Source organism: Hyaena hyaena, unplaced genomic scaffold (genome assembly GCF_003009895.1).
Source record: "Hyaena hyaena isolate Hyena2069 unplaced genomic scaffold, ASM300989v1 scaffold_193, whole genome shotgun sequence".
Lineage (NCBI taxonomy): Eukaryota > Metazoa > Chordata > Mammalia > Carnivora > Hyaenidae > Hyaena > Hyaena hyaena.
Genome location: NW_024080823.1, coordinates 1957837 through 1980822, shown reverse-complemented (window position 1 = coordinate 1980822; position 22986 = coordinate 1957837). Strand labels below are relative to the sequence as shown.

General features: G+C 46.0%; 2 protein-coding genes across 2 annotated transcripts; one reads left to right on the top strand and one right to left on the bottom strand.

The window, feature by feature from the left end:
- Nucleotides 1–1673: 1673 nt before the first annotated feature.
- SPRTN (SprT-like N-terminal domain) lies at nucleotides 1674–15771 on the bottom strand. Its single transcript, XM_039241263.1, has 6 exons — nucleotides 15701–15771; nucleotides 15171–15602; nucleotides 13673–13772; nucleotides 8757–8885; nucleotides 5077–5341; nucleotides 1674–3990 (listed from the first exon to the last, which is right to left on the bottom strand). Exons 2-6 carry the CDS (start codon nucleotides 15389–15391, stop codon nucleotides 3248–3250), a joined length of 1458 nt encoding a protein of 485 aa, XP_039097194.1. The 5' UTR covers nucleotides 15392–15602; nucleotides 15701–15771; the 3' UTR covers nucleotides 1674–3247.
- Nucleotides 15772–15930: 159 nt separating this feature from the next.
- EXOC8 (exocyst complex component 8) lies at nucleotides 15931–18654 on the top strand. The gene has a single exon (XM_039241231.1). The coding sequence runs from the start codon at nucleotides 16026–16028 to the stop codon at nucleotides 18201–18203; it is 2178 nt and encodes a 725-aa protein (XP_039097162.1). The 5' UTR covers nucleotides 15931–16025; the 3' UTR covers nucleotides 18204–18654.
- The last annotated feature ends 4332 nt before the right edge of the window (nucleotides 18655–22986 follow it).

The window sequence follows — 22986 nt, the reverse complement described above, 5'->3', positions numbered from 1 at the left end:
TACCAGATACAATGCCGTGAGCCTGAGTAATGATGTGGCTCCAGAGTCACTTAAGAAAGAGCAAGTCTTTTGCTCTTCGTTTCAAAGACAGGTGATGATCAAGTGTGACACGTAACAACATTCTGGGGGAATGTTAGAAAAAATAAAAGTGGGGATCTCCATGTGGCATACTTTTCTGTTAATTTTAACCCCCTGGGCAATTTAGTCTGCAATGATAACTGGCATGTCAGAGTTTCACTTCGCTAGTCAACAACAACTACAACAAACTGCTAAAAACGCAAGACAGAGAATAACAGGAAACCACTGCTCTTCGATAAGAATTAACAAACTACAGAGAGCGCTGGGCTTTGTTCTCTCAACAGCCCGAGAGAGGGAGGTCCCGCACGTGTCCGTGCTGCCCGGTCCCAGGGAGGTAGCAAGTCTGTGGGAAGATGGAGCAGCTGTTTCACTTTGACACAAGTTTATTTAAAAATCCTACGGACTCGGAGAACATACAGTCTCAGTGCTGCAGGACCAGAGCACAGCGTGAGATGTTCTTTGTGTTTTCCACTTAGATACACACTTATGGTCTAAAAAGCAAGACAGAGCTTTCCAGATTTAAAGTTCGGTTTGCTAGATAATGAGGAGCCCTGGCTTTAAGAACACACTAAATTTTCATGAACTCTACTCCCCTTCCCTGCCAACCCATGTCCCCTGAGTGAAGGGTGACCGCAGGTAAAGGTGGACCCAGAATTAGCAGCTGGTATTAGGGTAGAACGTTTGCTTTTTTTTTTTTTTTAAAGGATAGAAAACAAAACCAAGAGAACAGAAAGCTTTCTTTGATATAAATGACCCAGAGTTGGGGGTAACGGAATTCTACAGTAAAAGTTTTCTCAAAAGTTCTATCACGGATTGAAGGCTATTTGATTCCAAATTTAAAATTACCTTCCCTTCTCTTGCCAGCCACCAGTTTTCCGTCATCCCTTAAAACTGACCAACTCCTGATTTTACCAGCTGGCTCTTTCTCGGCCCATCCATCCTCTCTCTGTTGGGGCCACTGCCCTTCCTCCGCCCATTTACGTTGCCCCCAGAGAACCCATCCGGATGCTTCCCAAACGTTCTGGACTCTCTGGCTTACTCATCTTTCCAACCCCACCCACACCTGAATCAAAAGACGGCTGTTCTCAGGGACCACACAAAAGGGAGAACGTGACAGACAGGGTCTCCACCCCCAACACTATTTACTATTCTCTCTGCCCTCTTACCCCCTCATCCTACTCGGTGAACCGCTTGCTCTTCCCAGGCCTTTCCTGTGCCCCGTGGCTCCGCCGGGCCCTTCCCACCCTGGCCCTTCCCCCTCCCTTCTTACAGGCTAGCCTGACCTGCCCTAGAAGACCCCGCCCTGCCCCAATGTGGTCTCATCCAGCAAGCATCCCCACTGCACCGAGCAGAACCCAGTGCAGAGCACTTCCTGTGTTCAAACCAATCCGCTCCCGTCTCCCTCCCCGGCCAGCTCACTCCCAGCCAGGCTGTAACATCTGAGGACGCGAGGTCTCTTTTTACCTCACTGCCCAGAACCCTGTACAGTTCTGAATCAACAAATGTTTACTGCACATACTTTGCTAAACTGAGCAAAAATGATCCTATGTGAAAGTATATAATGGCATATACTCAACATAATACGCATATTTAAGTCCTTTATCCATACATATTTATTAAATACTATTTTTTAACTTCACACTTAAGAAATTTCAAAGCTTGTCAGCACTTCACCAGACAAGCTAAAATAAAAAGGAAGGGCAGTAGTGTTCAGACCGACGGACGCCTGAAACGCTTACACACTGCTGGTCCGGGGGTCCCCTGGCAGCATTTCGTAAAGCGAGACGTACATCCACAGTGCAGCTCCAATCCTGGGGACCGTACGTGCCCGACAGAAACGAGGAGGCACAGTGTCCTGAGAGCCAGCCAGCCCTGCACAGGCCAGAACGAGCCGGAACTGTCGCACCTGTGGCATCGGGATGGAGGAACGACGCTGGCTGATCCGTAAAAGCACCGCAGAGCAGTGAACTTAAGACATGCAGCGGCAGCAGCAGGGAGGACAGTGCTTTCATATGAAGTTCAAAACCAAGCTCACCGGACCTGTGGTGACGGAGATGAAGACAGCGTCCGCTTCGGAGGTGGTGGGTATGGGCTCCGGGCGCTGCGCCCGTGAGGACGCCTCCTGCAGGAACTGCGATGCTCCCCGCCTGGATCTGGGCGGCAGCTACCCAGCGGCGCCCTGGGGAGGCTCGCGCGGCTGCACGCCTGGATCTGGCACCCTGGAACACGCAGGTCATGTTGCAACATAGTTGAGAAAAGCAAAAGCTTGTGACCTAAGCTCTTGGGAATATACCAGAGCCAGAGGTGCAGCCCCAGACAGAAGGTCAACAGACCCAAGTACCTTAGTCTCTTTGCCGGAACATGGAAAGGAATGTTTCTAAAAAGAATTATACTTTTCAAAAGGCACAGACGGTATTCGTTTTTATTATAGTGCTTACAGCTCTGGCTTAAGGTTCATAAAACGTTTGCAGGTAACGTGCTATGTGCAGTGAACGAGGTAGCTCTGGGACGGCACATGCTGCAGCCACGTAGCCCCGGATCTACTCACTCGGCTACATTTTGAGAAACCGCTCAACTCCGGCCTACAAAATGCAGTTGCTCCTTGTGACTAGAGAACGTCTGCAAGAGGCTGATTTTACCGTAGTCCTTATGGGCCTGAACCTAAAATCCGCCTTTTAGTGATGACAAAAATAAAATTTTTTAAGATATAGAAAATTTATTTCCTGTTAAGATTAAAACAAAAATGAAAACAGACCTCTGAGTACCCTGAAACAACGAGTACGCTTTGTACTCCAGGTCGTACTGACATTGCGACATGAACACCAGTTCCGGGACTGAGTTTTCATATTACTGCAGAAGTACTCAGTGTAGCCAAATACCTCGCAGGATTCCTCACGGAGTACTCTGAAGAAGGTATGCAAATAAAAAGATTAACAGCAAGAACACCTACAAATTCCCCAAGTAAACGTGCAGAATAAAACCGGGGCTACAGTATACACAGGAGTGAACGCAGCACCTTTGAGCATAAAATACTTCTCGTTATAATCTCATATGGGTATATATAAAATAGAACTAGATCCTAACCGACAAACCTTACAAACTTCCTGAGGGGCTGGCATTAAGCTAGTGAGGTGACACAGCCACGCGGTGTGTGACACCCGCCTGGTTTTCAGAGACTTCGCCCATGTTTGACACTGATGCTGTCACCTTCAAGGCACCGGTCCAAGTGCTCGTTAATCTGAGACTCCAGGACTTCTTTCTGACAGACAGGACAGCTGACGGCTGGGCTGCTGGAGCTCTGAGCTGCGGCCGGACAACGTGAACTCCACGCAGGATCGTTTGCGCCACTTTGTACTTTCTCTTTCTTGAAAAAATGGTCAAGAACAGACCTGTCTTCGAGCCTGGCCCGTTTACTGGGCGATCTCTCTTCGGGCCCACTCCCGTCCGGGGGTGCGGTCACAGAGGTTGATTCTGGGGCTTTTAAAGAATTTCTCAGGGATATCTTAGAGGAGGTGACCCTTCTGTGAGAACCGGAAGGGATGGGGGTTTGGAGGAGGTCACCGACTGTCCCGCTTTTTGCTGGCGATCCACTCACACTTCTGAAGGTTTTCTGGTTGACAGCTGATACTCTAGGAAAGTAGTTGCTTACAACATTTTGGTGACCGGCAGTAAGAACAGGGGAGACTAGAGAAGTTTTTCTGCTCGGACCATTCTGTTCTGATTTCACCTCAGTTTTAGAATTAGGTCTCAGAGCCTTTGCCGACTGGTCTTGACTGAAAAGATCTTGGGTTTTACTGACGGCGTGTGAAGCGACAAATCTCCCGGGTGAGGGTGAATTGCTCGTGTCTCCCAGGACGTACCCTTTCCCACTGAAAGGGATTAACGGTTGGGTCTCACCTCTGGTGGGCTGATCTGCAAAAGAAGCAAAGGTTTTCTTGACGCAAAACCAACACAGTAACAGATGTCAAGCTAACGGACAGTTTGTTCACAATGAAGAAATAGGGTGTTACTCTGTAACTTTGGTCCGCATGCTAACTACCTATTCATCGGGAGGACCATCTGCAGCAGCTAGGGGGTCTCCGGTGGGGCAAAGGCCAAAACAACATCCTCTCCTATTTAGCTTAGGAGTTTTATCAGCCAAAGACCACCTGCAAAGGAACTTTTACCTTGAAAATCGCTTAGCATTCATTCCTGAGGTTCAGTCCCACAGGGAAAAGTCTGCGCCCACACTATCTTTCCTCCTGGTTGCACAGAATGAGGGCATATCATCTCTCTGTGTACGTTCTCTAGCTCTTCCACTCACTCACCGTTTCAGATTTGGGAAGAGGAGCTTATTACGTTCCTGGATGCAATCAACAACTTCCCAAGGGAAGAAGCATTAATGTTAGTGACCTGGCTCCCTCTTCAAAAGGCAGTAACTCTGAACTTCATAGGAAACGGATAAATCCTGAAGATGGAGTACCGGCACATACATGTCATATCCTTTTCCCACTCTCCCCATGAAAACACATCCATCCACAGCAGAAGTCACTGGGACAGAACCCAACTGATAGGAAGGGGCGGGGTCAGGACTGATTCCGGGCATTGTTATCTGAATTACTGTTTTTATTTTGACAATCTTTCTGCCTTCTGTTTCCCAGTGACTCAGTGAGTCCAGACCGGGAAAGGGGCTTCAGAGTCTAATAAGGTCCGTGCAAACCATTTCTACCATAGCTCCCTGCATAGAGCGCAGCGGGAGTCAGACTGGGAAAGGGACTCTTGAGCCTCTAACGTGGTCAGTGAAACTACTTCTACCCTAACCGTCCTCCATACAGAGCAGCACACATTTTTCTACCACCGTTTCAGAAAAAAATGGGATTGTTTGAAGTCCACACTTGCAAACGTCTACACCAGAAACAATCCTTAGCTCATCCTAACGCCACTTCTCTCGAGGCCGGCGCCGGCTTTCTGCACCGTCCGCTGCAGTCCCGTCAGAGGCAGAAGGACAGACAGAGGTACCTTTCTTTCCCACCGCTGTCGGCTGCCTTCCTGGTCTGGCCTTGCCCTTGCCTTTGCGGGCGTAGTTCTCTGGCTCCTTGATCTTCACGTAGGTGCCGCCACACGTCTGCTGGTGCTCGGCCCACCAGTAGTCGTGAGCGGACGGCGCCCGGTTGGTGGCGCGTTTGACGTAGCCATAGTAGGGCTTCCTGTGCCGACACGGCCCGTCACAGCGCCACCAGTGTCGCCGGTACTCATCCACCTCATCGTGGAACGTGTGGTACACCTGCGCAGACAGAAGGCGTCGGCGTGAGGGGCACAGGTTAATGGTTTCAAGAAAATATATGGGTTTCAACTTTCTTTCGGTTTCAACTCTGCAGCTTCTGAGAGCGCTCTGCAGTGACATGGGGGCGGGGGGGCAAAGGATGTAGCTTCTGTTGGAAGGTTCGTGTTAATGGAAGAGCAGCAGTTCGTACTCCAGGACTGTGTGAGGGGTGGGGCTCCTGGGTGGCTCAGGAGGCTGAGAGTCCAACTCTGGTTCACAGTTCCTGGGTTCGAGCCCTGCATCAGGCTCTGTGCTGACAGCTCAGAGCCTGGAGCCTGCTTCGGATTCGGTGTCTCCCTCTCTCTCTGACCCTCCCCTGCTCACGCTGTCTCTCTCTCTCAAATAAGTAAACATTAAAAAAAATTTTTTTTAAAAGAAAAACATGAGATTGGAAGACAAAAGAAAATATTTTTTGACTCGCAAAAAGCTCTATCAAATGCTAGAAGCATTAGAAGCCAAACTGTAAAATGAGCAAAGATGTGGCTAAAGACAGAACCGTATACAGTGCCATGAGGAGGAGGAACCGCTGCCACTGCCCAACCGAAACGTTCCCCCAGAGGTGACAGCCACGGGGTCCTGGACCAGCTGCTGCAAATGCTCCCGCCCCACCTCACCACACCCTTGCAGCTCTTCGCTGGGGTGTCTGTAAGGAGCCTCCCGGGGCAGCATTTTATCTGGTTACGGCAAAGGCTCCCAGGATTCAGACGCTTTCATCTTTGTGCCCCTGGTGGCTGAGGTAGGCTCTGGCCCAGTAAGGATGCTCAGTAAGTACCTGAGTCAGTACTGAGTGCGTACTGAGTACTGGGTACGGACCTGAGCGAAAAGCTTCACTTGTCAACTCAAAAAGATTTTCTGTGAATGTACTTTTCAATCCTTACACAGGATCCTCTTCACCTTCTAGATGGAACCTTACTCAGAATCTAAGCAGAGGACAGAGCCAAGAGGTCTCAAAGGAAAGTCAGCCCTCCCACCTCAGTGGTGGATAATCCGGGGTGCCTGGGGGGGCTCAGTCAGTTGAGCGTCTGACTTCAGCTCAGGTCATGGTCTCACAGTTCAGGAATTCGAGCCCCACATCGGTCTCTGTGCCGACAGCTTGGAGCCTGAAGCCTGCTTCAGGATTCTGTGTCTTCCTCTCTCTCTGCTCTGTCTCTCTCAAAAATAAACTTAAACAAAAAAAAACAAAAAACCTAGGAAGTGTCTTTAAAATAAATAAATAATAAACACTGATAATCCTATATAACTCTTGAGTACCTTTTCCACCTCTCAGTGGAACGTGACTAGATAAGGAGCATCTGTACAGGAGATTCTTTTTTTATTTTAATTTTAATTTTTAAGTAATCTCCACACTCAACGTGGGGCTCGAACTCACAACTCCGAGATCAAGAGTCGCACACTCTACCGACTGAGTCAGCCAGGTACCCTGATGAGATTTTTCTTAACCAAGAGATTGAACTTTCTAATAAATTCCCTTGAGGGAATGTGAAACCTTCCGTAACTCTACACATAGTTTTCTAGCGCCTCTCCAATGTGAGCAAAGATCTTGTATGGCTTGGCAAGCATGCCAGTAACGCACAGTATTCGAGGCACAGAAGAAACTCGAGGGCAGAGGTTTAGGGGCAAAGCCATCTGAACACCCTGCCCTTTCTATGATGTCAAAAATGCTTCTTCACTTCACTCGCTGGCCAAAAACATCAGGGAATTGGATCTGTTTTGCTTCCAAGTCCTGTAAGTTCCCCTCCAGCACGGGGGTGGGACTTCTCGAAGGTCGCCGCCACTAAAATAAAATTGTGAAACTGGATGCCCTGTGGAGTTTGTTATAACAGGATGTAACCTGTAAAAGCAAGGGGTGTCCCCTCGATAAAACCTCTCCTAAATGAAAACACACAGATGGCCAAGATAAAAGAATAGAAGCTCTCCTTCCAAGTGAACAAGAGGAAGTATACCAGGACTTCGCTTAAAGCCGAAACACCAGTGAGGAAACTAAAAGCCTTCTGTTCTAGCAACTCCATACTTCTTTTGCTAATCTGGGTTTGATGGGACTGATTTTTAATGCAAGCCACTTTCTTGATGTTGAAGGAACTCTATTCGATAACGAAAAGAGCTCTCGAGGGAATGAAAACCAAGAGCTGGGAAAAATACACAGAAGGTGAGCACTTCCATGTTCCACCACGCTGGCCTTCACCGCCCTTCAAAGGCAGGAAATAACCAAACACACCAAAGAATTTAATCTCTGTAGGAACTACAATTCTATTTGGTTCAATCCAATTCAGGATTTGTTAAGGCCCTGCTGGAGCGCTGCATTACACACCTTAGACGGAGGTCTACAGAGAAGGAAGAGCCACCTCGAGCTCAGAGGTCTGAGAGCAGGATAAAATAGTGTAAAAGGTACAAGAGCTGCTGAGGACGTTCAAAGGAGGGAGAAGTCTAGCCCACTGCGAAGAGAAGAGCATCCGACGGAAAACAGAGGAAATGGCATATTTTAGGGAGAGGATGTAGGGGGAGAGGCACAGGGGGTGGAAAGTTCACTTAGAAACCAGGCAGTATGGGGGCGCCTGAGTGGCTCAGTGAGTCAAGCGTCAAGTCATGACTTCAGCTCAAGTCATGATCTCACAGTTTGTGGGTTTGAGCCCCACATCCGGCTCTGTGCTGACAGCTCAGAGCCTGGAGCCTGCTTCAGATTCTGTCTCTCTCTCTCTGCCCGTCCCCCACTCATGCTTTGTCTGTCTCTTTCAAAAATAAATTAAAAAAAAAAATTTTTTTTAAAAACCCAAAAAACTACTAACAAGACAGTACAGTCACTTGATAAAATGAATCAGTGATCGAAACAACTGGTATTTAACCCATGCTCAAACCAGGCTCCGTTGTTTTGTATTTTCTCCTCTGACCCTCTCAAGGACCCCGCAGAGGAGCACTGTGCTGCCGGGGAGCACCCGGTGGGGGGGGGGGGCTGCGGAGAAGTTAAGGAGGAGGCCTCACAGCGAACCATCCTGGGAGCCTGCATCTCAACCCAAGCAGTCAGGACTTGCCCGCGCTTTTGGCCCCAGGCTCCACTTCCTACAATATTATGCAGAAAGAGGAATCAAGGAAGACTTCCAAGGAGAGTAACGGACACAGGAAACGGCACTGGAAACTGCAGGGCACAGAAGGAGCGGAGGAGACTATAACCCGGAAAACTAAGTTAACCGAGAGACAACTGTCATCACCCAGAGGCACACACAAGCCAGCCAGCTTCTCTCCGCCTGTCTTACCACCCACTCTGGAAAACCCTCAAAGACAGTACTCGTTTCCACCCACCTCGCTGTCTAGTTTTACTGAAGCCCCAGGAAGTACAGAATAACTGACTACTAAAAATATAAATGCCGGTGGCTCCACACACCGTTATGTTGGCTCCAGTGAGGCGATTGATGCGATGCATATGTTTGCAGAACTCTGGGCCGTGCCCCTCCCGGTCCTTGTCGTTATTCGTGACGAATAGATACGCGTGGATCATTTCGTGCAAGAGGGTCTGAAACAGAAAACAAGCAAATTCATTGTTAGGGCACTTTCGAAAAGAGAAATGCATTTTTAAAAATGTTTTATTTATATCTGAGAGAGAGAGAGAGAGACGGCACGAGCAGGGGAGGATCAGAGAAAGAGGGAGACACAGAATCAGAAGCAGCTCCTGGCTCTGAGCTGTCAGCACAGAGCCCGACGCAGGGCTGGAACCCACGAACCGTGAGATCATGACCTGAGCGGAAGTTGGACGCCTAACCGACTGAGCCACCCAGGCACCCCGAGAAATGCCATTTTCTTACTCTACCTGGGGACTAAACTTCCCTTGGATCACAGGCTCCTTTCAGAAACTGACAAAAGTCGGGACGCCTGGGTGGCTTAGTCAGTTGAGCGTCCGACTTTCGCTTAGGTCATGATCTCGCGGTTCGTGGGTTCGAGCCCCGCGTCGGGCTCTGTGCTGACTGCCAGCTCGGAGCCTGGAGCCTGTTTCAGTCTGTGACTCCCTCTCTCTCTGACCCTCCCCTGCTCACGCTGTCTCTCTGTCTCTCCTAGAAATAAATAAAACATTAAAAAAAAAAAAAAAGAAACTGACAAAAGTCATGAAGCATCTTACTAGAAAAATTACGTACACATACATTCACAAAACTTAGTGTGTTATAGCTGAACCTCTGCAGATCCCAGGTCAAGGATCCCTTGTGCCAGGAAAGTCTTTCCACTCTCACTCAAAATCAAAAGGAAAGATCAATGAGCTCAATTACATAAGAACTTTAAAATTCTGCATGGCGTGAAAGCGGCGTGAGTGAAAAGACAAATCAGAACAGTGTTGTGCAAGGCCTCTCACAGGGTCTTTATTCTTCAAATATAAAGAGCTACTGGGGGCGCCTGGGTGGCTCAGTCGGTTGGGTGCCCGACTTCGGCTCAGGTCATGATCTCACAGTTCATGGGTTCGAGCCCCCAGTCAGGCTCTGTGCTGGCAACTAGCTTGGAGCCTGGAACCTGCTTCATATTCTGTGTCTCCCTCTCTCTCTGATCCTCCCCTGCTCACGCTGTCTCTCTCTTTCTCTCAGAAATAAGTAAAACATTTAAAAAAAAAAAAAAGCTACTGAAGTCAACAGGAAAATGACCAATAATCCGAGTTTTAAGTGGGCAAAGATTAGACAGTTCACAGAAAAATGTAAATGACCCATAAACATGAAAAAAATGTTCAACTTCATCTATAAAAATAATGACAAATTCATGTATGCCACTTCTCTCTTATCCAGATGAGTAAACTCCCGAAGTTTGACCCCATTAGTAAAGCCAAGGGAAGCAAACATTGCCAGCTGTCTCTGGCGGGAGGTGCAAAATGGTATAAACCCCCACGGAGGAGAATTCGGAAGGACCTCACAAAAGTGACAAAGGCATTTATCCTTTGACCCAGCAATACCTAGACTGACGTGAAAGATCACAGGTACAAGGTGCTTTCACTGTGGCACTGTTTATAGTAGCAAAAGGCTTGGAAGTAAGTGCTCAGCAATAGGGGCCCGGCTGAATGAACTCTGGAAAATTGGAAAATCTGTCTCGTGAAATTCTATACGGGGTTAAAAAAAAAAATGAAAAAGATCTCTATGAAATCATTTGGAGAAACCTGCAGAGTACAGTTTTAATGAAAAAGGCAAAGTGCAGAAGAGAGTACACGATACTGTGTGTTAAGAAGCAGGTTATGCGATCAGGAGAGGGAGTAAGAATCAACATAAATATTTGCAAAACAACAACGAAAGAGAAAAGAAACTAATGATAACAATTATCCTATAGTAACTGGAGAGTTCTGGATACAGGGATGGGGTAGGCATTTCTGTGTGTCCAGCTTCCCATAGTTTGGGGGTTTCTGACTATGTAAAATTCTAAAACACACAAACAAACAATAAAACCTACCGCTCTGGTGAATAGCATCTGAAGGTAAATGCTGTGACTGGCCCAGACTTCAACTGAGTTTGTACTTAGAGAAATTACATAAATCTCTGAGTTAAAGCAACGCCGTCACCACACTCCTGCTCATCCCCACACCACGGAGGCAGACGCACAGGTGCAGGATTAAAAGTTTATTAATTAAATTAAAAGTGCAGTATTTAAAGCTGCTGTTTAAATATAATATTATAAAAAATATTATAATTAATTAATTAAATTAAAAGTGCAGTATTTAAAGCTGCTGTTTAAATATAATATTATAAAAAATATTATAATTAATTAATTAATTAAAAGTGCAGTATTTAAAGCTGCTGTTTCGTAATTTGTCCTATAAAATATGGAGCCATTTTTTAAACAGTGGAAGTCATAAAGGTCTTCGAGAACAAACCCTGTTCATAATTTTTGTAACGGGAATTCCCGCCAGAAGTAGATTGCCATTAATGATAAATAGATTTTATCAAATCATGCTGAACGGAAAAATGGGTGTGTCGGGCACTGTACCTTGGTCATTATGAAAACACCCCTTTCAAAATGATCAACACTCTCTCTGAAAATGAACTTAATCTTTTCAAGTAAATGCCACTCCACTGGGACTCAAATTCAAAGGGCATTCTACATTTCCATTTTTTCCCAACATTCTTAAGTAATGATCGATAACCATTCTTAGAAAGGAAAAATAAATTTAGATTCCTAATCTGGGGTTCAGCTGAAACATCTTGAAGACGGCACATGGCACCACACTGAACATTTCTGTTTTTATGTATCTTCCATTTTCCACATTTAGGCTAGATTCAAGGCTCTACTCAACATGGTCCCTCAGGTCTCACGCCCTGAGATTCATGCCCCACTTTTGCTCACAGCATCCTATTCCTTCTACCAAGAGTAATTTTCCTGTACCATCTCTACTTGTCAGAATCCAACCTGTCCTGTAAGGCTCAGCTCCATGTTTTCAGTACCAGTAGTAGCAGTCACACAGCGGTAGTGATAAGCCCAAGCACAGGGGACAGGACAAGAACTTTAGGGCCAGGAGTCTAACACAAGGGTTTGTTACTTATTATGCACAAGACCTTGGACAAGTTACAACCTGCTGCTCATCCCTAAAATGGGCATATCCTAACCTTGCAGGGCGATGGTAAAGGTACAAACTGGATTAACTATTAACCAGATGAACACTAGTCCAAAATCTGGCACACAATACGTGCTCAATAAAGAGTGAGAGGTGGTGTTAGGTAGTAATAAAATACACGCGCATGAAGCTTTTCTTCTTTGTCCTTAACCAAAGTCTTCTCCTTTTCTGAATCCTATTCATTATAATACAGGTCGCTACTTTATATACAGACCAGAGCCACACTGTTCCTCAGTGGTCCTTCTTACCCTGATCTGATATTGTAACTTTCTGCTCACTTGACAGCATTACCACACATTTCCCATTCTCTTCTCGCCCATTACCTTTAAAAAACAAATTGTTTGTGTGTTTACTTAATCATTTACACAATAAATATTCATTAAGCAACTACTATTCTAAGTAGGGTTCCTCAGAAGGTTGATTTGGTTACTTATGTTCAATTTTTTTGGTTTTAAGTCTACAATTTTTTTTTCTGCTTATTCACTGAGTTACCAAAGAGATAACGCCTGCACCTATGATTGTGGGTTGACTTTCTTTTTTCACTTCTACTAATTTATGCTTCATGTAGTTTAAAGCTATAATATATTATTACTGTTAGAATCATTATGTGTTTCTATTTAACAGATTATTTTACCATTATAAAATGTGAACCGGTTTTCCTAGTAAAACTTCTTCTCTTAAAATCTTTAGTTTGATACAACAACTTTCTGTTAGGGTTTTGGATGATACACTTTTTCCTGACCTTTCACATTTAACCTATCTGTATCTTTACTTTAAGCCACCTCTTTTAATCTAATTGCCACTCAAGTGCTTAGTCCATTTACATTTAATATAATTACTAATAATCATCTTTGCGCCTACCTTTCTTTTTGGAGGGCTTTGTTCCTTTATTCCTTCCTTTCTTTTTTGTTAATCAAGTATTCCCGTTGTACCATTTTACATTTAGTAGCCATTTGCTTTTTTTAGTTGCAGTAAAAAACACAGAACACGACATTTAACATCTTAACTATTTTTAAGTGTACAGCTCAGGAGTGTTAAGTATATTCAGTGTTCTGAAACCCATTACATTTTATTACCCTTTAAAACAGCGTCTTTTGTGTTTCCAAGCACATTCTAATATATTTCCCATCCAACCACTACCACTCTATCTTCTTTGGTGCCTACATTTCAAATTATACAATTAGGGCAAGACAGGTCATACTGGGTATATCTTGTGGAAGTTTCAGGAATCTTCTGAACTCAAACTAACCATAATCCGGGAGCTCCTACAGCTCCATTTTGCTAGTGAAGTGCACCCTCACTCCAGCTGGCTGGTTTTACCAGCTCGGCTAGATCTTCTGGAAGGGCAGCGTCCTGGTGGCTGAACAGAGGACAATCAAAATTTGTGTGCCTCAATAGGGAGATACAGGTCCTACTTTCTTCTCTGCTTCTAAGTATGTAACTTAAATGAGTTTACTTACGCTTTCTGAACCTTAATTTCCTGAGGACCACACACATTGTACATAAACAAGGTTGTTAAGATCAACCCTGGTATTATACCTGAAAGCCTTCAACTGTGAAGAACTACACAAATATAAGGTAATCATTACTACTGGCCCTGCAATTAAAGTCTGCCATAAGGAAAACAGTATTTTTTTTCACATGTATAGGTTAATTCACATCAGTCTAAATCGATATAAGCATGTTTTAAATGATTGAGGTAAGAATCAAGTTTATGCAAAGAATACCTCTACAAGGTCCTTTCTTGGTCTCAGCTTTAAAAGGGGTTCACTGAGGCGAATGGAGCACATGCCACCCCTCCCTTCATAGCTGCATATACCGGCACACCTGGAAAACAACGGCCACAAAAGCATTACGTACCAAGGATACACAAACGAGAAACAGAAATGAAAGAGAAAATCAGTTCATGCTACTTCGCACGAGGACGGACACCCTCTTTGTTAGGAGACGTCTGCATCTCACCCTAGGGAGACGGATGTGTGAAAGGTAGTGACATCCGTCACCCTAGCCAGGCAGTGACCATCCCTCGGCTCTGCCAGGCTGCAAGGGCCCGAAGAAGAGAATCCTCTTCTGCGGCTCCCAGGCTCCTCCCTACAAACTATAATCAGTCTGTGGTAATTACAGCCAGATCTCCGTGTCTCCAGAAACTGTAACAGAAGTCCACGTGAAGGAAGAGTTGTTCTAGATCATTACCTGTTTTCTATCACTTCAAAGACAAGCACCATAAGACACAATCCCATCTTACCCGTGTTAACTCCATTCCTGTGCAGGAACAGATTATTTCAAATCGGGATTTCTCGACTTGGTCGGAAAGGGATCCTGTGAGAGGCATCCCTGAAGACCCCTTGGGTCCAGAAGTATGGAAACGGTCAACCCTGTCCTCCTTCTAACATCTGAGCTCATGACTAAGTAGTGGTATCTTAAGGAGCATTGAAGAGGGCAAGCCCCATCCTTGGGAGGCCTCGCTGTGTCCTCAGCCTTCTTTCTTAGGGGCCGACTAGCCTCTTCCTCCTGAGACAAATCAGGAATGTGTTAATTTACTTTTAAGTGAGGGGAGATTCGAGAAATATCCTTTCAGGACCCCTAGGTAGCTCTTGCTTTCAGCTCAGGCCATGACCTCAGGTTCCTGAGATTGAGCTCCCCCCCCCCCCCAGGGCACCAGCTGAGTGTGTAGAATCCCTGCTTGGGATTCTCTCTCCCTCTCCCCCTACTCTCCCCTGCTCGGCTCACTGTCTCTCAAAACAACAACAACAAAACAAAGATATATCCTTTTCTCTCACTGTGTCCTTTGTTTTTTAAGTTTATTTCAGGAGACAGAATCAGGTGCGCAAACACGGGGCGGGGGGGTGGGGGGAGAATCCGAAGCAGGCTCCATGCTGTCAGCCCAATGGAGGGAGGGGGGCTCGAACTCACCAACCGAGAGATGACCTGAGCCAAAATCAAGAGTCAGACACCGAGCCGACTGAGCCACCTAGGCCTCCCTCACTGTGTCCTTTATAAATCAAACTGCTGGCGGGACGGGCCGCACAGCCTTCTCCAAGCTGCTTCAGCAGGAGAGAGACGCACCAAGAGGAGCTGCTGGTCCCAAATAAAACCGACACCGACACCCCCCCCCGCCCCGCCCCCGCATTTCACATCCCCTGGGACCACTGGGGTCGGAGAAAGGAGAGAAGTCCACGGCCGGCGGCTGCAGAAGCGCTTTCCCCAGCGGGGCTCGAGACTCACAGGGTCATTCGCATGCTCCACTTCACCTCGACAGCCTCCAGCTGGCCCCAGAAGAACCGATCGTTGAACTGCACAAACAGGGCCTGCAAATCCGGGGTTGGGTCCACCAACTCCCAGGACGCGTCCACCAGCGACAGGGGCGCCTGGGCCCGTTCGCGCTCCGACGCCTGCAAGTTCCACTCCTCCTGAAGCCGTAGTGCCAATACCAGATCCTCATCCATGTCTGCCGGGATCCCAGGCGACGTTAGCCGTCGCCAAACGGTCTCCCGGGCGAGGCCGCGACGCCAAGTCTCTGAAGCTCCGGGCGCCCGGTGCGGCTCCTAGGAGTTACCGGCTCTCAGGTCAGCCCGCCGATCTCGCGAGAATTCAGGAATAACTGGCCCGAGAACGAGAGCTGAGTTTGCCCCAAACGCCGAAGCCACGATTCTGCGGCTTAAAGAAGAGAACGCAGTATGACACCTCTTAGTGGGCTCAAAACGTGCGTTCCCAGGCCTTGGTCTGAAGGAAGGTTTCAAGAAACCGTTTACTACCTTTACGCTTCTCCGCTAACTTCAAACAGCAACACCCCATTCAGATCATGCGCAGTATCCACGACTCGCTGCCTCGCTCTCCACTCTTCCGCAATAGTGCCTACGGCGCATGAGCCCTAGTCGCTGGCCTTCCTGCGCAAGCGCGTTGTCTGCGCTCGGCCCCTGCGCAGGCGCGGTGTGAAACTCAGCCCCGAGCGCAGGCGTACTTGTCTCCCTTCCATCCTGCTTCCTCTGCCCTGGAGCTCAGCGGGGCTTGGGTGGGTCTCGACCGCGGCGGCACCCGCGGAGGGGGTAGTGACAGCGACTGCGTGGGACCCGGACGGAAATGGCGATGGCGATGTCGGACAGTGGGGCGAGCCGTCTGCGGCGGCAGCTGGAGTCGGGGAGCTTTGAGGCCCGGCTGTACGTGAAGCAGCTCTCGCAGCAGTCGGACGGGGACCGGGACCTGCAGGAGCACCGGCAGCGAATCCAGGCGCTGGCGGAGGAGACGGCGCAGAACCTGAAGCGCAACGTCTACCAGAACTACCGGCAGTTCATAGAGACTGCCCGCGAGATTTCCTACCTGGAGAGCGAGATGTATCAGCTCAGCCATCTGCTGACGGAGCAGAAGAGCAGCCTGGAGAGCATCCCGCTGACCCTGCTACCGGCGGCCGCCGCCGCTGGGGCCGCCGCGGCCTCTGGAGGAGAGGAAGGAGGAGGTGGCGCGGGGGGCCGAGACCACCTGCGGGGCCAGGCTGGCTTTTTTCCCACCCCCGGGGGCGCCTCCCGCGACAGTGCGGGTCCGGGCGAGGAGGGGAAGCAGCGCACTCTTACCACTCTGCTTGAGAAGGTGGAAGGCTGCAGGCACCTGCTGGAGACGCCGGGGCAGTACCTGGTGTACAACGGGGACCTGGTGGAATACGAGGCGGACCACATGGCCCAACTGCAGCGGGTGCACGGCTTTCTCATGAACGACTGTTTGCTGGTGGCCACCTGGCTGCCTCAGAGGCGGGGGATGTATCGCTACAACGCCCTCTATCCCCTGGATGGTTTGGCCGTGGTCAATGTCAAGGACAACCCGCCCATGAAAGACATGTTCAAGCTGCTCATGTTTCCCGAGAGCCGTATTTTTCAGGCGGAAAATGCAAAAATCAAACGAGAGTGGCTGGAAGTGCTGGAGGAAACCAAGAGGGCCCTCAGTGAAAAACGACGAAGGGAACAGGAGGAGGCAGCGGCCCCCCGAGGACCGCCCCAGGTGCCTTCCAAGGCAGGTAACCCATTTGAGGATGAAGAAGAAGAGGAGCCAGCCGTCCCTGAGGTAGAGGAAGAGAAGGTGGACCTCTCCATGGAGTGGATCCAGGAGTTGCCTGAAGACCTGGATGTCTGTATCGCCCAGAGGGACTTCGAAGGGGCCGTTGACCTGCTGGACAAGTTGAACCATTACCTGGAAGATAAGCCCAGCCCACCTCCTGTAAAAGAACTAAGGGCCAAAGTGGATGAGCGCGTCCGACAGCTTACAGAGGTGCTAGTTTTTGAACTCTCCCCGGATCGTTCCCTGCGAGGTGGTCCCAAGGCTACTCGAAGGGCAGTCTCTCAGCTAATCCGGCTGGGCCAGTGCACCAAGGCTTGTGAGCTGTTTTTGAGAAACCGGGCAGCCGCTGTGCATACCGCAATCCGCCAGCTTCGCATCGAAGGTGCCACTCTACTCTACATTCATAAGCTATGCCATGTCTTCTTTACGAGCCTTCTCGAGACGGCGAGGGAGTTCGAGACGGATTTTGCAGGCACCGACAGTGGCTGCTACTCTGCCTTTGTGGTGTGGGCGAGATCAGCCATGGGCATGTTTGTGGATGCTTTCAGCAAGCAGGTGTTTGATAGCAAGGAGAGCCTCTCTACAGCGGCCGAGTGTGTCAAAGTGGCAAAGGAGCACTGTCAGCAACTGGGTGACATTGGACTAGACCTCACCTTCATCATCCATGCCCTTCTGGTGAAAGACATCCAAGGGGCCTTGCACAGTTACAAAGAAATTATCATCGAAGCCACTAAGCATCGTAACTCTGAGGAGATGTGGAGGAGGATGAACTTGATGACCCCCGAGGCCCTGGGCAAGCTCAAAGAGGAGATGAAGAGTTGTGGAGTCAGAAACTTTGAGCAGTACACTGGGGACGACTGCTGGGTGAACCTGAGTTACACGGTGGTTGCCTTTACCAAGCAGACCATGGGCTTCTTGGAAGAGGCACTGAAGCTGTATTTCCCAGAGCTGCACATGGTGCTGTTGGAGAGCCTGGTGGAGATCATTTTGGTCGCCGTGCAGCATGTGGATTATAGCCTCCGGTGTGAGCAGGATCCAGAGAAAAAGGCTTTTATCAGACAGAACGCATCCTTTCTATATGAGACCGTCCTCCCTGTGGTCGAGAAGAGGTTTGAGGAAGGTGTGGGGAAACCCGCCAAGCAGCTCCAGGACCTGAGGAACGCGTCTAGACTTATCCGTGTGAACCCCGAAAGTACAACATCAGTGGTCTGATGCTCGGGTCTTGGGTATATGTATACATATATGTTGCTGATATATTATTTATATTTATGTATTAAGTTGCATTAGCATATTCTTTATAGTTTCAAACACAGCTTAAAAATAAAAGGTGCCCTCTCAAATAGAAACACAGAATCAAAAGGAAAAAGCAAAGGTTACAGTTAAGCCCAAATCACAAAAGGTCAGAATTGTTAAAATATATGCTTTCCTTTTAAATTATGCTGACGCTCTGTGAATATGTGGTCACACTGCGTTTCAGTGTATCCTTTGAGCCAAAACACACTTCCTGACAGTATGTATTATGCAGCACAGAGAAATCCTATCTAAAATACATAGGGTTTAAGTATGTTGTGAAGTTTCCCCATTGACTAAAACTTTAGGTTTCTTTTTAAGAAAATTTTTTTAACGTTTATTTATTTTTGAGCCAGGGAGAGACAGAGTACAAGCTGGGGAGGGGCAGAGAGAGAGGGAGACACAGAATCTGAAACAGGCTCTAGGTTCTGAGCTAGCTGTCAGCACAGAGCCCGCTGAGGGACTCGAACCCACGGACTGTGAGAATATGACCTGAGCTGAAGTCAGACAACTAACTGACTAAGCCACCCAGGCTCCCCAAATTTTAGGTTTCTTAAAAGAAACATTCTGGCTCATATACTTCCCCACCTTAAAATGTGATTAAACAGTTTTGGGAAAAGAAAGAAAATTGATTTTATGGTACATTTTGGTCAAAAGAACTCCTTGAAAGTGGCTAGTTTGTGGACTCCCAATACTTAGATCCTTCTAGAACGCAGGAGGAAGCTTTCATAAAAACAGTTCAGCAAACATTTCCAACGTCATTTGAATGGCCAATTATTTTGAGCTGCTAATTAGCAGCTTTATAATACTTGATTGGGAGCATTTACTTGAATCTTAAGGACTATGGTAAAAACACATTTTCAACATGTTCCTGAACTGTGTGAACTTATAGTTGGAGCTTTTGTCTTTATCATATTAAAAAAAATAAATAAAAATGATTTAAAAAGCAGGACAGACTGAGGAACCTGGCAGCCACCAGCTGCCTCCCACCCCCCCACCGTCTGTGTCAATTAATAGTGGCTCAGACTTCATGCAAAGGGGAGAAAAGTTTACATGGAAATATTTATGTAGATTTCCGGTCTGGGTGGATGGGAAGAGAGAAAAGATCCTATGCACACCCTATAGTATTCTCAAGTGTGACTGCTTTGAGCAGAGATTAGCTTTTGGTTTTTTTGTAACAAAGTAGAAAACAAAAAGGGGAGGCTGTGCGCCCAGAGCAAAGGGAGGAAAAGAACTTTCGGTGACTCCAACTGCATATTTCATATTTTATTTTCTATTTTCCTTTATTCTTAAAAGTGAACATAATGTTTACTTCAGGTTGCTTAGTAAAACAAAAATAGCCCAAGAAATTTGAGCTTCCCAGGGTTTCTGAGCTACTGTTTTTATCGTACCTTGAGCATGTAAGACTTCTCCTCCTTGGAGAGAAATTGTGCTGAGGTCCATTTTTCCACTAGCTTCCCGTTGTGATTCTTGTCCCGAAGTGCCATTTCTGATGCCAAGGGCTTCAAAAGGTCGTATCTTTTTCCTGAATTAAAATAGTGGTATTAAGACTGGAAATTATGTAAAACCTAAAATAGCTTCCCAGAGTGGCTTAGGTTTGTGAAGCTCCCTGACTCCATTACTCGTAGCCAGAGGAGCCCTTTTATTTATTTTTAGCAATGCCTTTTACACGTGGAAAATTATCAGAGTTACAGATTTTCTTTAATTTTTCACATACATTTAGGATTTTGTAGATAATGAGCATAACTGGATATCTCAGCTGAGCAAAAACAGTTATAAATGGTCTTTTTTAAGATCACTGGAAACATGAATTTGATTCCTCTGTGCAACTTACAGTTTCTAAAATTATAGTGTGTGAAACACTTAGCGTGTAAATATTTGATGTTGGGTCCATGAAATGATACTTCTGAAGTCAAAACTTAAGGCATGAGGTTATACAAACTGAAATGTATATACTCAGATATTTAAAATGATTGCGTCTTCATAGAACTGTTTGCTTTTTCAAACTGGAAGTACAGAACTGTCTTCTGGTAAAATCTGTATTTTCCTTGATCAAAGTTGTAGCTGTTGGTAGATTCAGTTATTGTGGGAAGTTGATCAAAGATCGTCAGTGTTACAATGTACCTTTGTGCCAAGATAGAGAGATTACATTGCATTCCCCTAAGTGGAATCAGAGCTCTTCTCTAATTCTCGTTTCGTGAGACTCCCAAGTGCTAAAAATTGAATGAGATTGTCCAAAAATATAGTGCATACTGTAATATACCACTTACACGTTTATTGCCTTTTCTCGTTTGCTTCAAACATTACCCTGTTGCTGAGGTTGGAATCACAGACTTGATTGAATTAATTGCTGTTGCAAAAAAGACACCCTGTGGAATTAAGTCTCTTTTTGATTAAAGCCTCATTTCATTTAAAGTGCTGAATGCTCACTTATTTTTCTTTAAAATACCACCTATAGTTAACTTATCAGGACTTGTATTCTGCAACTTGCTCACCTAGGATTGGGAATCTGGGGCTTGGCATGTAGGATAAAATCAGTACATGTACATTTTGCATATTGATATACTGTGATATGAGGGAATCTGAAATGTTTTATCAAAATAAAGCTTAAATTTTTTCTTACACTGGATAAAATTGGTATCACGATGTTCTATCCCTCTTCTTTAATTATGATTCAATATTCTTATGTTCTTGTTACTGAAATACTGTTTTATGAGTCCAGGTTGGGTTTTTTTGTAGTTTATTTTTGCATATGGGGATGATAGGTAGGAAGCTGTTAGCTAATTTAAATACGTGTTCTGCTCACTATCAGAATTGTGATTAAATCAGCTCTGTTTTGGGGGGGGACTCTCTTGAATGGGCAATTTCAGGTATACAAAATGTGAGCTGGCTCAAAAAAGTAGGTTTTATGCCCTCTACACATCCCTAAATGAAATATAATGTCGGCCATATGACCTAGGAACTAGGAAGATAAATAACAAGGGTTTGTGTTTTTTAATATATATAGATCCTGAGGAAACTTTCATATATGATTGATTTGAAAACATTTGTTGAGAAAAAAAATATTTATTGAATGCTGTGCCTCACGCTGACTATAATGTGGGGTGGGGAGGACAAAAGGAATTTGAGCATGCTTTCTCTGAAATGTTTGAGACTTGGAAAAAATAGAGAATAAAAAATAGGTTAGAGAGTAAATGAAATACACAACAGTGTGTTGCCAATTACATCAATTAAATAACTGAATACAGACAGCGTTGCAAAAAAAAAACAAAAAACCCCCAAAACCCTATGTGTTGTTTTGAGGAGTTCGGAGAGTCCTCATGGAATTAATTGTTGGTGTTTGAGCTGGTCCTTGAAGAATGGACAAGATTTAGAGGCACACCTTAGATAAAGGAAGAGCAGAGGTGAGCAGGGACACAGAAATGGGAGTAGCTGAGGCACAGGCTGGGATGGGCTGCAGAGACATGCCAAAAGTGTTTCAAATATTGGAGGAAAGAAAGGTGATGTCAGTAATCTGTGCTTATTAAGAAAGCTTGAGCCCATGCAGAAAGGGCAAAGTAAAAAGAGTCATTCATTATGCCAAGGCCAATGACCCACTCACCAGAGGTGGCCACTCAGACAAGTTTCTCATACATTTTTCCCCCCAGAAATCGGATCGGGGGCACCTGGCTGGCTCAGTCAGTTGAGTGTCTGACTTGATTCAGGTCCTGATCTCACGATTCATGAGTTCAAGCCCCACAAAGGGCTCCCAGAAAAAAAAAAAAAATTAGATTGTACTATATATACATAGTGTTCCATATCTTGCTTTTACTTAAAAATACCAATTCAGTATTTTTAAGACTTTTACATGAATACCTATACCTGTACCTACTGGGCTTGGGGGTTTTTTCCCCTCTGATTTAAACAGTATTCAGTCTCATTGAATGGATCTACCATGATTTTGCATTTTCCAATTATAATACTTTGTTGGCTTCAGGTTTTTATCATTACAAAAAATCCTGAAAAAGCTCCCCATATGTAGATCTTTGCTAACATGAGTGAATATATCTATAGGATGCATTCCTAGAAATTGCTCTACCAAACTCTACATCTTAAGTTCAGGTAAACATTGCCAAAAATGCTCATTAGGCAAGTTGTACCATCTTACCTTGTCTCAACTATATGCAATACCTGTTAACATTTATCCATCCACTTTTAGATCATCAGATTTTCCTTATTAGTAATAAGATTTATTTTTACGAATCTGAAAAAAATAGCATCTAGACTTGTTTGTAATTTTTATGAGTGAGGTGTGCAACTTCGTATTTTTTTACACTATCTGCTTATGTTCTTTGCCATTCTTAGATTATCTTTGTGTTACAATTTTGCGGGATTTTACTGAATACTTGGGACATTCATGAGTGCTAAGTGCTGTCGATTTTTCCTACTATCATTTATTTATTTATGTAGTATAGTAAATTAAAAAGCTTTTTTTAAATGTTCATTTTTGAGAGGGAGGAGGAGCAGGGGAAGGGTGGGGAGAGGAGAAACCGAAGCAGGCTCTGTGCTGTCAGCGCAGAGCCTGATGTGGGGCTCAGAAACGAATCGTGAGGTCATGACCTGAGCCAGAGTTAGACACTCAATGGACAGAACCACCCAGGAGCCCCTGTAGTATAGTAAATTTTAATTGAACCTAGGTATATTTGGTTTTTTTCTTTTCTGTTTT

Excerpts from the sequence above, each read along its gene's own strand:
- EXOC8 (XM_039241231.1), top strand. The coding sequence starts at position 16,026 with ATGGCGATGGCGATGTCGGACAGTGGGGCGAGCCGTCTGCGGCGGCAG.
- SPRTN (XM_039241263.1), bottom strand. The coding sequence starts at position 15,391 with ATGGATGAGGATCTGGTATTGGCACTACGGCTTCAGGAGGAGTGGAAC. Across the intron at positions 5,342-8,756 it reads TCACTGGAGCCAACATAACG|GTGTACCACACGTTCCACGA; the intron begins GTGTGTGGAGCC and ends CTGTCTGCGCAG. Across the intron at positions 3,991-5,076 it reads GACAGCGGTGGGAAAGAAAG|ATCAGCCCACCAGAGGTGAG; the intron begins GTACCTCTGTCT and ends CTTCTTTTGCAG.